General features: G+C 41.2%; 1 protein-coding gene across 6 annotated transcripts in view; it reads left to right on the forward strand.

Annotated features, from left to right (window-relative positions):
• The window catches only part of CCSER2 (coiled-coil serine-rich protein 2), a 232,918-nt gene that overhangs the window by 191,325 nt on the left and 24,261 nt on the right, over positions 1 to 17,332 (forward strand). For all 6 annotated transcript variants that reach the window (XM_005871120.2, XM_005871119.2, XM_005871121.2 and 3 more), the window contains 2 exons: positions 6,410 to 6,496; positions 8,891 to 8,980. In XM_005871120.2, the coding sequence (XP_005871182.1) occupies positions 6,410 to 6,496; positions 8,891 to 8,980 (177 nt within the window). The remainder of the gene's footprint in view (positions 1 to 6,409; positions 6,497 to 8,890; positions 8,981 to 17,332) is intronic.

A 17,332-nucleotide genomic window follows, 5' to 3' on the forward strand; every position in this document is an offset into this window, starting at 1 on the left:
GCGAGAATCATGTGCACATTGCAGAGCACTCCTGCAGCATCTGGCCTCTCCTCTTACTCCCAGCAGCCGTGGCAGCTGGGCATGGTGGCTTTGCCATCTCTGGATCGCTGGATTACTGGGTGGCAGCTTGGGGAGTCCAGCTCAGGTGTCTGGCCCCTGGAGGCCGGGTCCGCAGCTGCTCCCACTGTGGCTGTGTCACACCGTAAATGGTGGCCTGCTTCCAAGTCCTCTAGGATGTCGGAGTCAACATGATCTCCCGACTGGGCACTTACCCCAAATCCTGTCATGACCTCAAGTGTTGGGGAGCACTCACTGCTGCATTATCCTCTGTTCGCCGGGTGCACAGGTTCTTTATCCTGTCCAACTGCGCCCATTGTCCATCCGAGCCCCTCTGCCAGGGATTGGGCCTGTGTTTTATGTGGTAATATATTGCTAATGCTGCACATTGCAGGGCAATTCTGAGATTTACTAACAAATAGTGTTGTCGTCTAAAAATATTACTGTGCATGAGCTGAACTTTTCACAAAGGTGACGGGAGATACATGGTAGGAATAGTTGTTCTTCCTCTTTCCTCACATTCCATTTGACATTTCATCAGGAAAATAGTCTGCGCTGGAATGGTCAGAGGGATTAACCCTAAAGCCCACTATTTTAGTAAACTGCCCAGTGCTTCTTCCACCTGTCTCTTTCTAGGCCTTCTGAACTCTTTCCCATCTCCTCTCTTCTCACAGCACTTAGCTTCTTTCTTCAGCAGGTTCATAAGTGAGGCAAGGTGGTCTCGCACTCTGGGCTGCCCTGGCCACTGGAGGCAAGCTCCCTGTGGCCCCTGTAGCCCCAGGCTGGGCAGCTGGAGATAGACAGCAACAGCGTGGCTGCAGATGGGCTGCAGTAGTTCACTCTTAATCTCCTAATTGCAGGCTTCATTTCTAGGATTTCTGATTGATTCTTCTTTGAAGTTTTAATCTCTTTGGTAAAGTAGTCATTTTGCTCATTGATTTGTTTTCTGAATGAACTCAGTTGTCTGTCATTATTTTCTCGTATCTCATTGAGTATTTTCAGAACTGCAATCTTGAAATCTGTCAAGATTATATCACATTTCCATGTGTTCTGACCTGCTTTCTGGGGACTTTTCATTTTCTTTCTGGTCATTGTCATTACTGCAGCCCTTCATGGTATTTGCTGTCCTCCTTTGCTTTCTCATTTATCTCTGAAGAAGTCTTTCTACTATTTTCCTGTAGATGGTGCCCGAATCGCAAGATTTTTACCTCTGTGTTCTCCTAGATTTGAGCCTCCCTGGCTTCCTTAAGACAATACAGTCGGGGTGTGGCTCAGTGATTGAGCTTGAACCTATGAACCAGGAAGTCATGTTTCAATTCCCGCTCAGGGTACATGCCGAGGTTGTGGGCTTGAATCCCAGTGTGGGGTGTGCAGGAGGCCTCTGATCAATGATTCTCTCCCATCATTGCGTGCGTTCTCTTCTCTTCTCTTCTCTTCTCTCTCTTCTAATTCCCCCCCCCCCCCCCCCCCCCCCCCCTTATTCTCTGAAAGGAAAAGCAAAAAACAACAATACAGTGCTGCTTGGGGGTGGGGTTTGTTTTGTCCTCACTGTAATGGTGATCTCTGACCTCCATGCAGTCCTGCCCCAAGCACCCCTCCTGGGGATCAGTCACAGAGGGAAACAGCGGTTCTACTGCAATAGCTCTTGGTTTACAGATCATAGGCTCCTGGACCCAACTCCAAGGGCAATGGGAGGTGAGTTTTGGGAGTCCAAGTGGCAGCAGGGCTCTCTGGTTCTGTTTCTTTGTTTGATACACCACCACCCTGGCCCACAGTGCTCTGTCAGGCGTCTGCTGATTCAGACACTGTTTTCTCTCTCTCTCTCTCTCTCTCTCTCTCTCTCTCTCTCTCTCTCTCTCACACACACACACACACACACACACACACACACACACACACACGCTGCTGGCCCTGCTGGGCTGCCCCCCACAGCTCTCTGTTCCTCCTGACCCAAGGAAGCACCTGCTACTGCCTGCTTCCTCCCCTCTCCCAGCCAAGCCACCAGCCACAGGGCTGTGTCTGAGGGCCCTCTGCGCTGTCCTTCTCATCTCTCCACTTATTCCCGGATGCCCACCTTTAGTTGTCTCAGTGCACAGTCGCTCAGGCATGCGTGTAATGTTGAGCAGGGATTTCTTTGTTGAATTATAGGTGGTTAACTTGTTGAAATGTCAGCGGGAGAGGAAAAGATGTGCCATTAAGCCGCCATTCCTCTATGTCACTCCTTCAGATGTCACTCTTGACTGCTCCTCTGTGTTCTCCTCTCACATGCAGTGAATCACCAAAATCTTCTAATTTGATTTTTCTCCTCTCCCTGCTCACCCCTATTATCACCATTGTGCGTCAGGCTCCTACTTGTCTGGAGTATTACATCTTGATTATAAGTTCCCTAGCCTAGTTTTGTTGTTGATGTTGTCAAGTGTGTCTTTAAAACAGCTGTCAAAGACATCTCAAATGCAAATTCATATGTCATTCCCTGGCTTAGGCCATACTTGATACTCATGGCCCTCTGATCTGACCATTGCCTAGTAATTAACCACATTGCTCCCACCACAGCTTTTGTGCAATGGCACCACTTGTAGTTCTCCAGATGTGCTGTGCTTGTCCTCATCTCTGTATTGTCTGCAATACTTAGAATCTCTTACCCTAAAATCCAAGGCCTGCCACACTTCTGTGTCTTCAGAACATTTTACTCATCCTTTAAAACTCTCCTGGAGTTAACCCATCCCCTGTTGTATTCTCCTTTGCTTATCTTTATGTGTAAAAAGGATTTTTCCTTAGAGCAGTGCCTGTCATATGATGAGTGCTGTATACATCTTGCTTACCAATGTTATTACTAATTATATTTTGATTTCATTTTGGGGCTCTTTCCTCCATCAGTGGCAGAACTTAGCACTGACTGAGTGATGGCTGTCTAGTACTCCATCAAGTTGCATTTCAATTGTTCCCTTATGGGACAGATGTACATTTGTAAACTTTCAGATAATACCTTGTTGTAAGTTTTCTCAAAGTTTTTTTTGGCCTGATTCCTAGAAGTGGGATAACCAAGTCAAAGACTGCGAGTACTTTTATGACTCTGGGATAGCCATGTGTTTGTCTGTTGTGGTATCTTATAATGTGCCATATTTTCCTGCAGTCTTGTTAATCACATTGGGTATTTTTCTCAAATTTAACACCTACAAAATAATATCTTTAATACTTTAATTTACATTCTTCAACAAGTTAAACAGAACATTTTGCCAATGGCATATGCTTGTGAGAACTGGCTCTTTGTCTTTTGGAGCCTAGAAAATGATTTTATGTGTTTCAACAGGCTTTTAGTATACTGAGATATAAACCCTTTGTCATGTTTGCTTAGGTTTTCTCCAGCTTTTAACTTTGATGGCAATTGTATAGATGCTTTAAAATTGCATGTAATTAAATATGTTCATCATTTTTAATAGCATCATTTGCCACATAGCTTAAAACATATCTTTCATGATCTGAAATCTGTCTTTTTTTGGTCTTGACTTATGAATTTTTCAAATTCCTAAACTCTTTAATTTCAACTGGAAATCTTTTTTATAATAATAGAGTTTTCCAATTGCAGTATACATAACAGCATTTTATTTTATTTTATTATTATTATTAGTAGTAGTAGTAGTAGTAGAGGCCCGGTACACGAAATTTGTGCACAGGTAGGGTCTCTATGCCTGACTGGCAATCAGGGCTAATCCTTGGTTGCCAGGCTAATCCTTCCTTCCCCTGGTTGCCAGCTGCCAGCCGGGGCCTTCCTTGATTCTGTGCCGCCCCCTGGTGGTCACCGCACATCATAGCAAGCAGTCGAACTCCCAGTCTGTTGAACTCCCGAGGGGACAATTTGCGTATTAGCCTTTTATTATATAAGATTTTTTTTAGATAGGGCCCTAGCCAGTTTGGCTCAGTGGATGGAGTGTTGGCTTGCAGACCAAAGGGTCCTGGTTTGATTCCAGTCAAGGGCACTTACCTTGGTTACAGGCTTCTCCCAGGCCCCTGCCCTGGTCAGGACTCATGCAAGAGGTCACCAATCGATGTGTTTCTCTCACATCGATATTTTTCTCTGTCTTTCCCTCTCTCTTCCACTCTCCCTAAAAATCATTGGAATAAAATCCTCTGGTGAGGATTAAAAACAAACAAACAAAAAAGAAATGTGATAGGGAATAAACACCTGACTTTTCTCTCCTCTCTCTGTCAGATCAAATGCTAGAGATTCCAGTTTGCTCAGTTGACAAAAGCCAGAGAACAAGGAAGCTCTTGATTAATCTCTTCACACCCCTTCCCAAATTGTTATTTTCCTATCTTACCCAGCTCTGTAGAAAGAGCCACTATCTATTCACTTGTTAAAACCAAAAATGTAAAATCATTCTTATTTTTTCTTTTCCCTCCAACATTGCAACCAATCCATTAATAAATCGTATGTGTTCTACCTCAAAAAGCTATCTCTCAGATATTCTTTCCTCTCCATATACCACATTTCTTGTGTAGATTTCAGAAATAGCTGCATAACAGGTCATTCTGCTTGCTTTCTTAGCCTTTTCTACTCTCTACATAGAATGCCAAAGACCTCAGAGTGACCTTTAAAAAATACAAGTCAAATAATGTCTCTGCTTGGAATCTGCCCAAACATTCCCTTGCATGTGACTCAAACCCAAATGTTTCATTATGGTAAAAACTTCCTATGCGGCTTGCTTCCTACCTACATAGCAGCATTTTTAAAAATCTTTTCTTCCTCATTGTAATGCTTACTTGCTATGTGAAAGTCTTTGTAAAATATCTGTTTCTGACCTCTTGTTAAAGAAACTGCAAGTCTTTTTGTTCCTAACATATCTGAAGGAGATGACAACACATCCTAATTATTTGCTTACATGTTTTTCTCTCTGGAAACATGATAGTATTATTCATCCTATATAATAAAAGGGTAATATGCAAATTGACCCTAACGGTTGAAAAACCAGTGCTATGACACGCACTGACCACCAGGAGGCAGACACTCAATGCAGGAGCTGCCCCCTGGTGGTCAGTGTGCTCCCACAGTGGGAGCTCCACTCAGCCACAAGCCAGGTAGATGGCTGGGAGTGCAGCGGCGGTGGAGGAGCCTCCCACCTCCTTGGTGGCAGCGCTAAGGATGTCTGACTGTGGCGTAAGCGGGGAGCGGGCCCAAGCTGTCAGTCAGACATCCCCCAAGGGCTCCTAGGCTGCCAGAGGGATGTCTGACTGCCAGCTTAGGCCCGGATTGGGCCTAAGCCAGCAGGTGGACATCCCCCGAGGGGTCCTGAACTATGAGAGGGCGCAGGCCAGACTGACAGACACTGCCCGCCCCCCCCCCCAGTGCATGAATTTTTGTGCACCAGGCCTCTAGTATATATATATTCTAATATCCTTGCTTGCACTACTTCCTCAGTATGTATTTCTGGGTAATTGAATAGTAGTAAACAAAATAGGCTAGCTATAGGGTAATGATACTTTATATTTAAAAATATAACAGGATTCTGGCTTAACTTGACAATAAATTTCCATTTAATACTATTACGAATTTCTTATAGATTAAGTCGATTCAAGCAGTTTTCAGAAAAGTGGCTTCTCAAAAAATAATCTTTTTTTAAGATGTTTTATTATTTTTAGAGAAAAGATAAGGGAGAAGAAGAGAGAAAGAGAAACATCCATGTGAGAGTGAAATATTAATCGGCTGCCTCCTGCACCTGCATGCTGGGCATGTGCCCTGATCAGTAATTGAACTGGCAACCTTTTGGTGCACAGGGTTACGCCCAGCCAACAGCCACACCAGCCAGGGCTCTGCTGATTTTGGAACCAGCCATGAAATAACTCTTCCTTTAATTATACTGTTCCCTCTGCTTGTTGTGCCCTTCATTTTCAGTGACAGGCACATCTTATACATCCCTTGAAATTTAGCTGGAGTTACTGCTTTGTGTGTAACTTGTTGTAATATACAGCCTGTGTCCCAGCTTTTTAATCTGTAAAATGGGGATAATAGTACCTATCTCAGGGTTGTAGTCAGGATAAAATGCTTTGATACCTAAAAGTACTTAGTTCTTGGCATCTGTTGAGTACTCAATGAACGTTAGCTGTTGCTGCTATTGTTCATTGTTTACACGTCAAATTCCATTAGACTATGAATTCATTGAACACTAAAATGTGTTTTTTGTTGTTGTTTTTTGTGTTCCTTTTATAGGCTAATAGCTGGAATATTTAAGAGGAATATTTACCTTGAATGAATGAATCATTCATTGCTCAGTCTTCATCATTGATTTAATGTTTCTCATTAGAGTATTTTAAATGTCATTAAATACTTCATGTTAAATTTTTTGTAATGTTTCAGAATGAAGATTTATTAAATGAAATAAAACAACTTAAAGAGGAAATAAAGAAAAAAGATGAAAAAATCCAACTATTAGAACATCAGCTTGTAAGTATTATAGTATAGTATGTGAAGTGAAGACTTTTTAAACTGAGCAATATAAAATTATAGCCAGAATTTAAATTTGACTTTATTTTTGGCTTCCAAAGTTGCACTATTATATTATTTTTAGATTATGTGCACTCTAAAAGTATGTGGTTTAACTTACAGTCTAAATAGTAAATATTCAAGGTAAAAAGAAAATCTTTGTCCATTCATTTTCAGTGGCCTTATGTTTTGGGGTTTTTAAATTCACCAATTTACAATCATTTTATTGATAAAGGGTAAATGTCTTTTCTTAATGTGATTTTAAAGAAGTGAGTACTGGTGAGCTGAGAACAAGGTGTTTTCTCTCCTCTGATAGCAGAAGGAAACTGGATTATCAGACTGTGGTACCAGTACAGCTGTCTATTAGAGACCGTGAAGGGTGTTCTAAGAAAATGGTTCTCCTCCATGGATGATGCTGAGTAGAATCTTTATAATTGTATAGTGGTTACAGATTCAGATATAGTTCCATATGAAAACAATATATACACTGTCTCGAAGTTAAATATAATTTAGTTTCTAATAATATAAAAGGCCAGGATAACAAGAACATAATGGCATAAAAATACCAACAAGCCAAGGAAAATCTTTGTTGGAAATGAAAAGCATATCACTGAAAACTAGGTTTTCCGAATTATGGAAAACTCAAATACTTGCCAAATCTTACTCTTTGTCTGATAGCACACAGACACAGAGAGGAACTTATTTCCAGAATCGCACTAGTCAAGAGAGAATAAGTCATATGCTTGCCTTAAGATGAATGCTTTATGTTATCTTTCCTTCTTTATACACCTCCTATATATGTGAAAAGTCCTATTGCAGTGAATACCTAGAGACTCTTCAATCGACTGTTGAATAGAACAACATGGGATTGAACTGTGTGGGTCCACTTATACACAGTTTTTTGTGGGTTTTTTTTTTTTCAGTAAATTCATACAGTATTATAAGTGTATTTTCCTTATGATTTTCTTAATAATGTTTTCTTTTCTGGAGCTTTATTATAAGAATACAGTATATATCCACTCATCTGAGATCAACCAAAGACTTGTATGCTTATATGCATAACCCATGGACACAGACAACAGTGCGGTGAAGGCCTGGTGGGGGTGGCGGTGGGCTAGAAGAGGTCAATGGGGAAAAGGGGGACATGTGTAATACTTTCAATAATAAAGTTTTTTTTAAAAAAAGAATACAATATATAATACATATAACATATAAAATATGTGTTAATCAACTGTTTATGTTGTTATGGCTCTGGTCAACAGAAGGCTATAAGTAAACCTTTGGGGGAGTCAAAAGTTATATGCAGATTTTCAACTGCACAGGAGGTTGACACACCTAAACCCCACATTGTTCAATAGTCAATTATATATTGAATTTTGTTTCAATGACTGTCTCATTTCTTAGGAATTGGAAATATGTCTGTACTACAAGAAATGGAAAATGTCATTACTTACAGATTTTTTTTTGTTTTAATTAGATTTTATTTTGTAAGTGGAAATTGGAATGATCCAATTGCAATTAAGATAAATTTTGAATATTGGTAATTATTTTTAAAGTAGAAACTTGTAATTTTAGCTTGATGCAATAGTCAAGAATTTGTTATATAAGTATCCCTACAAGAAAGTATATTTACCTCTATTGGAGTTATTTAACAAATAATAAGGTTATATTCCACTTCCCACTGAAGAAAAATTCTCATTATCATTCTTTTTATTTGTAAAAAATTTTGATATTATTTGAAAGACCAAAGTTTACACAATAGATACATTACTTTCTGTTGTGTAAGTGACTAAATGTGTATGCTTTGAGTAGAATCATGTGTAGAGAATTCATTTGTGAACTGAGATGCCCAGATAGATCTTGTCAAAGGACAGAGATCCTTCAAAGTTTTCCAGTCCAATAAAGTCAGCACATCATTAAAGGAGCTTAAAGCACTGGACATGTGAAAAGACAATCTTACTTGTGGGCTGGGGTATTTAATATCCAGTAGAGTCCAATAAAAATGAACTTAAGAAATTGTGCTGCAGTTATTGTAGTAGCATCATAGTTTAGGGAAATACTTAAAATCTTACAATTGTATTCTTTAGATGCTATGTATTGTTATATATATTCTACATCTATATATATAGTACTGCATCTATATGTATAAAGTCATAGGTAGTATGTTTTATGGATAATAAAGGAGATTTCCAAAGGTAATTTTAACTATTCAAAATTGTAAGCTGACTCTAGGACCCAATCTCTGAATAAGACAGGAGGCTATTTACCCCCTAAGAGAGACCCTAATTACTTTGTTTGTCCATGTATAGGTGTATGAAAAATTATACCACTATAAAAAATTGTGTTTTTGTCCAGGCAACTCGGTGTAACTGCCACCAAAAATCTAAAGAGGAAAAATGCACATATGCCGATAAATATACCCAAACATCCTGGAGAAGAATTCCTGTAAGTAATTAACCCCTTTCTTGTCATTTACTGTTTTGCTGTTTTGTTCCACCTTTTTTTACTCTAATCTCTAAAAATTTTGAATCGGCCATGGCTGTTAATTTTTTTTAAGTTGTCTTTTTCTTGTCTCTTAGGTGTATATGTGCTTTCTAAAGCTTTTCTTGTGTGTCTTACATAAGTGAATGTGCATTTAATAGCTTTTCCATTCTGCACATTGTAACCCATTTTATTTGAGTGTCTAGTCTTCTCTTATTGCCTATATTTATGAGAGTATTATTTCCCCATACCCTTAAAGAAACAGAAGTCCAAAATGCAGCCTTCCTTCTAGCAGCAAATGACTCTGAAAATATATGATGCCACGTATTCTTTTTTTGTTGAAATTTTTCAAATAGATTTTATTATTAGAATTTCTCAAATGTTGAGGCTGTTAGGAAGTATAAATGCAGTAAAGGTTATGTTTTAGACATGGTTAGGGAATGGTTTGTTCTAAACAGTAGAAAATAACCATGCAGTTTTTCCTTCGTTGTTGTTTTTCAAGGTTACATCTCAAAACATAGTTAGTGCTAGAATACACTGACCATAATTTAACCTGAGTTTTTCTAAACTTAGTTCAGGTTGTGTCTGAGCCAGAGAGTCATCAGATGCCACAATCCTTATCCTATGGCATATGCTACAAGTAGCTACTTCTTGTTAAGAGAATGCCTAATTACCCAGCCTTGACTCTTCTTTTGTCTTATTTTGGCAGTGGAATCCTAGTAGCACAAATGAACAAGAACCTATAATGGTTAATAATCAGCAATCCAGTTTTTAAAACTTAGATGTAGACCTTTAAAGTTTGTAAGTTATTTCTTTTCATCTAATTAACAATTTTTGTGTGCTCTGTATAAATATAATGCTGATAATTAATTTATTCAACATAAGTTTGGTGAGCCTCTCCCATCAATTGACTTTTGAAATAGAGTGAGGATTTGGGGAAGGAAATACCAAATAAGGGGACTCTGCTATTAACAAGTGCTCATTAAAGATAGTGGTGATGGAATATTTCTTTAAAGTCAAAGGATGTGGAAATTTATTTCTTTAGAAACAATTGCAAAATGAAAGACCGTGCCTCTTGTTCTAGATGGAGCGTTGGGCCTTCTAGGTTTCTCCAGGATCTTCTCAGGCAACGCTCTTCTAACATTGTCACTAAGTGGAGTGTGGCTTCATTAAGTGTGAAGTCCCATCTTCCTGGGAGTTTATACCATCTCTGGCTTCTCAGCTTCACTCTTCTGGAAACGCGATTGATTACTTGCAGGCCTGCTCACCAGACAAAAGTAAATGGTGCAGAACACTCCAAGACATTCCTGAATATATTCCTGAGATAGTTTTACTGTGATCTTGAGGGAAGTGAAGGTCAGATTTTCAGCCTAATGCACCTAACAAACCCAGACTTTATGCTTCCTTGTTATCCTTTATTATAGGAATCACCTGGCTGAATACCTTTGTTTTATAGATAAGGGAGATTAAATGGCATAGTAAAGTCTCCTAATTAACCAGTGGCTGAAATAGTACTATTAACTTCAGACTGCTGACTTTCAGTCCAGGGTTCCTTCCCCCAAAAGCACACTGAGGAGCCTGAAGTACTGAGAGGGGTTGCAGATTGAAATGGGAGATACATATATAGAGTTGGGCAAAGTAAGGACATGATTTTGGCAGGAACACAGACATATGTTTAAAGAAATAGGTGAAGATAGTGTTAAAGTTCCTTTAAAACAGTGGTTCTTAACCTTCTGGCCCTTTAAATACAGTTCCTCATGTTGTGACCCAACCATAAAATTATTTTCATTGCCACTTCATAACTGTAATGTTGCTACTCTTATGAATCATAATGTAAATATCTGATATGCAGGATGGTCTTAGGCGAACTCTGTGAAAGGGTCGTTTGACCACCAAAGGGGTCACAACCCACAGGTTGAGAACCACTGCTTTAAAAGATAGAATTTAAAAATTTACCTAGGAGTTAGTGAGAAAGTAGTTACATTTATTTAAAGGAATAGTTACATATATTTAATCACTTTAATGTTAACTATTAAATATTAATATTAAATATTGAGTTTATTCCCTGATTTTTATGTTCTTTGGACTTTGATGGATTCATCCTATATAATAAAAGCCTAATATGCTAAGTGTCCAGTCATCCAGTCATCCGTTCAACCAATCAAAGCATAATATGCTAATGATATGCTAAGGCCACTTAACTGCTCGCTATGACGTGCACTGACCACCAGGGGGCAGACAGTCAACTGGTCGACCAGTCGCTATGATGTGCACTGACCACCAAGGAGCAAATGCTCCGACTGGTAGGTTAGCTTGTTGCTGGGGTCCGGCCGATCGGGACTGAGTGAGATGTACTGGACACACCCTGGATCCCTCCTGCGGTCCCTCCCCAGCTGGTCAACCTCCCATGTCCCTCCCCAGCCCCAATTGTGCACTGGTGGGTGGTGGGGACCCTTGGCCTGGCCTGTGCCCTCACACAATCTGGGACCCCTTGGGGGATGTCGGAGAGCTGGTTTTGGCCCAATCCCGCAGGCCAGGCTGAGGGACCCTACTAGTGCACGAATTCGTGCACCGGGACTCTAGTTTAAATTATTTTGGAAACATTTACTGTAATAACAAAGATTTTATTTTTTCTTTTAAAAGTTACACTTGATTCTTTTTTAGCAAGAACCCAAAATATTTAAACAAGATGTTGATTACGGGGATGGAGAGATTCAGTGGGATTCTGGCAACATCTAGTTTGTCAGGTGGTGATTTTGGGAATCAAAGCATGTTATATTAAAAATATTTCCCAAGTTTAGTGTAGGTTTTGTTTGTCTTTTTAAGTCTGGCTAAGCCTTTGGGAAGATTGAAAGTAATGATCTGAGTACTTGTTCTTCACCATTCCCTGCAATATCTTGGGACATTTAAATGCCCTTCTTGACACTCTCCTAGTTAGTTGAGGGTTATAGAATGTGTCTCAGAGATTTGTGAGGCACATGTAACCATTTCCTGTGACCATTTCCTGGAATAGGAGGAAGAAATCTGGCTGCAAGGGAAGGCAGAGGATGGTGGAGGAGAAAAGTACTCCCTGTAATACTTGGGAATGGCTATTTAGGATGTGGAAAGAAATAGGAAAAAATAGACATCGCAGGCAGAGCCTTTCGGAAGAGGGAGAGTGGAGGGCCACTGACAGCAGCAGAGCAATGGAATGTGAATGTGTTGGACCCAACATAAGTTTTCATAAATTTTTTCCTAAGAATTTTGGTATCACCTAATTGCTGCAAATAAATTTTTAAATTCAAGAACCAACAGGAATACGAGGATGAAATAAGGTATTAGAACAGGGAAAGGAAGAAAAGCAGATATCCACTTACTTACAGATATTTGTGCACCCACTCTATTCCGGGCACTGTCCTAATCTGAGAGTGTAAGATGAAAAGGGTACACACAGGCCCAGGTCTCAAGATGCTTACAGAAACCTCCAGTGGGCCGAGAATGGTGTTACTCTCACTCTCTTCCTGCATGGAAGAAACTGGGACCAAGAAGTAAATTGTGCAACTTGGACACAGCAGTCTGAGGCCAGAAGCAGGCTTTCTGATTTGTAGGTGACGTCTTAGTTGCCTGCCTTTGAGTGGCAGCAAGAGGTGAGAAGGGTGCAGGAAACAGGAGGAAGGATCTGAGCCCGGGAAGGAGGACTCAGGCTTGGTCCAGTGAGAGGTCATGATGACAACTGACTTTCCTAAAACCCAGCTATCTGGGTTTATGCTCTGTGGTAGAGATGTCAGCATTCCATTGTGATAACCCATAGAACATCCCTATAGTTTTAAAATTTTATCTTGGAGATAAAATGAAATGTTAAGTATTTTATTTTATTGTTAAATCTTTATTGTTGAAAGTATTACATAGGTCCCCCTGTCTCCCCCATTAACCTCTTCCAGCCCACTCTGGTCCTCCCCCTCCCCGCAGGCCCTCACCACCTCACTGTCTATGTCCATGGGTTATGCATATATGCATACAAGTTCATTAGTTGATCTCTTCCCACCCTCCCTCCCCTGCCTTCCCTCTGAGGTTCAACAGTCTGTTCATGCTCCTCTGTCTCTGGGTCTCTCTTTGATCATCAGTTTATTTGGTTCATTAGATTCCACATAGGAGTGAGATCATGTGATACTTATCTTTTTTATGTTGTTTAGTATCCAAGTTTTTGGAAAATTTTTCTGTTACTGATTTCTAATTTGATTAGGATAATTTCAATTCAGTATAATTCCAATTCTTTTATGTTTGTTGTTATTTGTTTTGTGGCCTAGACTAAGATCTGTTTTTTGGTCAATGTTCTGTGAACTCTTGGAAAGGATATGATCATTTGCTATTGTTGGATGGAGTATTCTATAAATGTTGATTAGATTCAGATTGTTGATGGTGTGCTTGCGTTCTGCATCATTGCTGATTTTATTGTTTAGTTTTATCAATTATTGAGAGAAGGTTGCTAGACTCACCAACTATATTTTTATGGAATTTCTCCTAATTCTATTAGTTTTGTTTCATGTATAGTTCTTTAGTTTGGTGCATACACATTTAGGATTGCTATGTCTGCTTGGTATATTGGTCCTTTTATCATTTTATAAGGTTCCTCTTTGTATCTGCTAAATTGCTCTGAATCCTTTATTTGATATTAATATAGCCACTTTTGCTTTCTTTTGATTTTTATTGCATGGTATATCTTTTTTATGTTTGATTTTAAAATACCTAAATTGTTATATATAAGGTGAATTTCATTGACCATGCATGTAATTAGACCATGATTTTTTTCATTCACTCTGCTAATCTGCCTTTTTAAAAAATATATATTTTTATTGATTTCAGAGAGAAAGGGAGAGGGAGAGAGAGATAGAAATATCAATGATGAGAGAGAATCATTGATTGGCTGCCTCCTGCACGCCTCCCACTGGGGATCGAACCCACACCCTGGGTACATGCCTCTACTAGGAAGTGAACCTCCTGGTTCATAGGTTGACACTCAACCACTGAGCCACACCAGCCAGGCCCAATCTGCCTTTTAATTGATGTCTATACATCCTTTATATTTAATGTAGTTATTGATGTTAGGGCTTTGGTCTACCATTTTATTTATTTTTGTTTCCTTTCTCCTTTGTTTTTTTTCTCTTTTTTTGCCTTTCTATATGTTACTTATACCTCTTTTAAAATTGCATTTTGATTTATACTTAGTGTTTTAAGTGTATCTTTTTTATGGAAATGTTATAGTTGGTCTAGGTATTGTTATATAGTGTCAAAGTTTCATAAAGAACAGTAATAACACCAATGAATCCCCAAAATAGTAATTAGTAAAAGTTGATGATGCTAACATCAAAAAGACAATTTGCAACCTGGGAGCATTCAAACCAAAAAATGGAATGGAGTTCAGAGGTATCTACACTAATAAAAGAGAAACATGGTAATTGGCGTACGACCGCTACCCTTTTCATTGGCTAATCAGTGAGTATATGCAAATTAACTGTCAGCCAAGATGGCGGCCGGCAGCCAGGCACTGAAGCGAGCACGAGGCTTGCTTGCTGCAGATTCCAACGTTCTCCGCCTAACTTGCCAGCCTCTCAGTTGCAACTCTAAGCAACTATATACTATGTTGCAAATAAGAAGCTAAACAAAACCCCAGAAAAGGGCTTCCATTCAGCCGGGCTCAGACCTCAACATTGTATCTATGTTTTCAGCAGCAAGGCCTCAGAGCTAAAGCTGGCCCAGAAAAAAAAAAAAAAAAGAGAGAAGAAAACAAGGAGCGGTTGGAAGCTTTAGTCACTCGCCAGCCGGAAAACAGCCCTCAGCCCCTCACCCAGACTGGCCAGGCACCCCAGTGGGGACCCCCACCCTGATCCAGGACACCCTTCAGGGCAAACCAGCCAGCCCCTACCCATGCACCAGGCCTCTATCCTATATAGTAAAAGGGTAATAGGCCTCCCAGCACCGGGATCAGCGGAGCAGCGAGGCTCCCGGCACCGGGATCAGCGTGACAGGGGGCAGCGTCCAAACCCCCTGATCGCCCTGCGGCTCTGTGTGATACAGGGGGCTGCGCCCAAACCCCATGATCGCCCTGTGGCTCTGTGAGTGACAGGGGGCGGGGCCACAACCTCCCTATCCACCCTGCTCTGTTCGTGACAGGGGAAGGCACCCCAACCCCCTGATCAGCCCTCCTCTGTGCCTGATAGGGGGGAGCTCCCCAATCCCCTGATTGCCCTGCGGCTCTGTGTGTGACAGGGGGCAGCGCCCAAACCCCCTGATCGCCCTGTGGCTCTGTGAGTGACAGGGGGCGGGGCCACAACCTCCCTATCCGCCCTACTCTGTTCGTGACAGGGGAAGGCACCCCAACCCCCTGATCAGCCCTCCTCTGTGCCTGATAGGGGGGAGCTCCCCAATCCCCTGATTGCCCTGCGGCTCTGTGTGTGACAGGGGGCAGCGCCCAAACCCCCTGATCGCCCTGTGGCTCTGTGAGTGACAGGGGGCGGGGCCACAACCTCCCTATCCGCCCTACTCTGTTCGTGACAGGGGAAGGCACCCCAACCCCCTGATCAGCCCTCCTCTGTGCCTGATAGGGGGGAGCTCCCCAATCCCCTGATTGCCCTGCGGCTCTGTGTGTGACAGGGGGCAGCGCCCAAACCCCCTGATCGCCCTGTGGCTCTGTGAGTGACAGGGGGCGGGGCCACAAACCGGGCCTCTAGTCCTATATAATAAAAGGCTAATATGCAAATCGACCGAACGGCAGAACATCCGGTTGCTATGACATGCACTGACCACAAGGGGGCAGACACTCAGCAGGAGCTGCCTTCTGGTGGTCAGTGCGTTCCCACAGGGGGAGCACTGCTCAGCCAGAAGCCAGGCTCATGGCTGGCGAGCACAGTGGCAGTGGCAGGAGCCTCTCCCGCCTCCACGGCAGTGCTAAGGAGCAGCGAGCTGAGCGGTAAGAAGCAGCAAGCTGAGCGCTAAGGAGCAGCGAGCTGAGCGGTAAGGAGCAGCGAGCTGAGTGGTAAGGAGCAGCGAGCAGGTGGGCAGTAAGGAGCGAGGAGTCCCGGACTGCAAGAAGGTGCACTGGGCCTCTAGTATTGTTATAAAGCAGCTTATATAGTGAGAAAACAGTGGCTGTTTATTCTCCACAGTGATTAGTTATATTAGAATTTTCAGTGGTTACCTCATATCAACCTTGAGAGATAGTTCAAATTTTAGTTATGATTTCCAGAGGTATAAGCAAGAAATGACCCAGGTCTAGCGAATCTTGCAAAATAATCAAAATTAAACTTTGTTTATAACACTAAACTGGTTTTGTCTGCTCAGATAATTTTTTTTTAAAAATATATTTTATTGATTTTTTATAGAGAGGAAGGGAGAGAGATAGAGAGTTAGAAACATCGATCAGCTGCCTCCTGCACATCTCCCACTGGGGATGTGCCCGCAACCCAGGTACATGCCCTTGACCGGAATAGAACCTGGGACCTTTCAGTCCGCAGGCCGACGCTCTATCTACTGAGCCAGACCGGTTTCGGCTGCTCAGATAATTTTTAAGGCTGGTCTCCATTTGTTCTGTTTTATTTTATTTTAATAATGTATTTATATTTATGTAGTCTACTAAGTATGGAAACCCTACTTTCCTTTAAGTCCCTTCCTCTCCCCCATATAAGTATCTTAAACATTTCCTATACATTCCTTAAGATCCATGAAAGACAGTGTTAAAGCCAGATGAATGGGGTCGGGCTGAGTCCGTGGTGTGTGCAAATGTGTGAATTACTAGGCTACCTCTTTCCTAGCAGCACCTTGGAAGGGTGCAGGTTTTACTGGAGACCTTTTTGCTTTTGCTTTTGTCTGTGCCCATTGGCATTTCTGGGTGCTGGCTTCTCAGTCACCTAATCCAGGATACACTAGGCCAAAAGAAAACCCAGGAATTATCTACCATGTTTTTCCTCAGATTTAAAGGTCCCTGACTGGTCTGTCTCCTTAGCATCACCCTTCAGAGTTGTATGTTTGTTCTATAAATAATATCCAGGGTTGTTCACTATACTTGGCAGGAGAAAAAGTGAATCTGTTTCATCCTGTGCTCGTACTGCAGTCCCTCTTCTATTAAATTTTAATCACCGTATGTTGTTTCTACTCTGTGAGTCACTTATCAAGAAGCTATAGTCCACACCAAGAAAGTAACAAAGCTATTCTAAGGGTAGTTATGTGTACTAGAAGAATAATAAAAATATTTATATCCACATAATGAACAGATGGAGAAAAATGCCCTGAGACAAGCATCTGCCAAGAAACATGGGTGTGTATAAACTAGAGTGATGGTTA

Source organism: Myotis brandtii, unplaced genomic scaffold (genome assembly GCF_000412655.1).
Source record: "Myotis brandtii unplaced genomic scaffold, ASM41265v1 scaffold33, whole genome shotgun sequence".
Classification (NCBI taxonomy): Eukaryota; Metazoa; Chordata; class Mammalia; order Chiroptera; family Vespertilionidae; genus Myotis; species Myotis brandtii.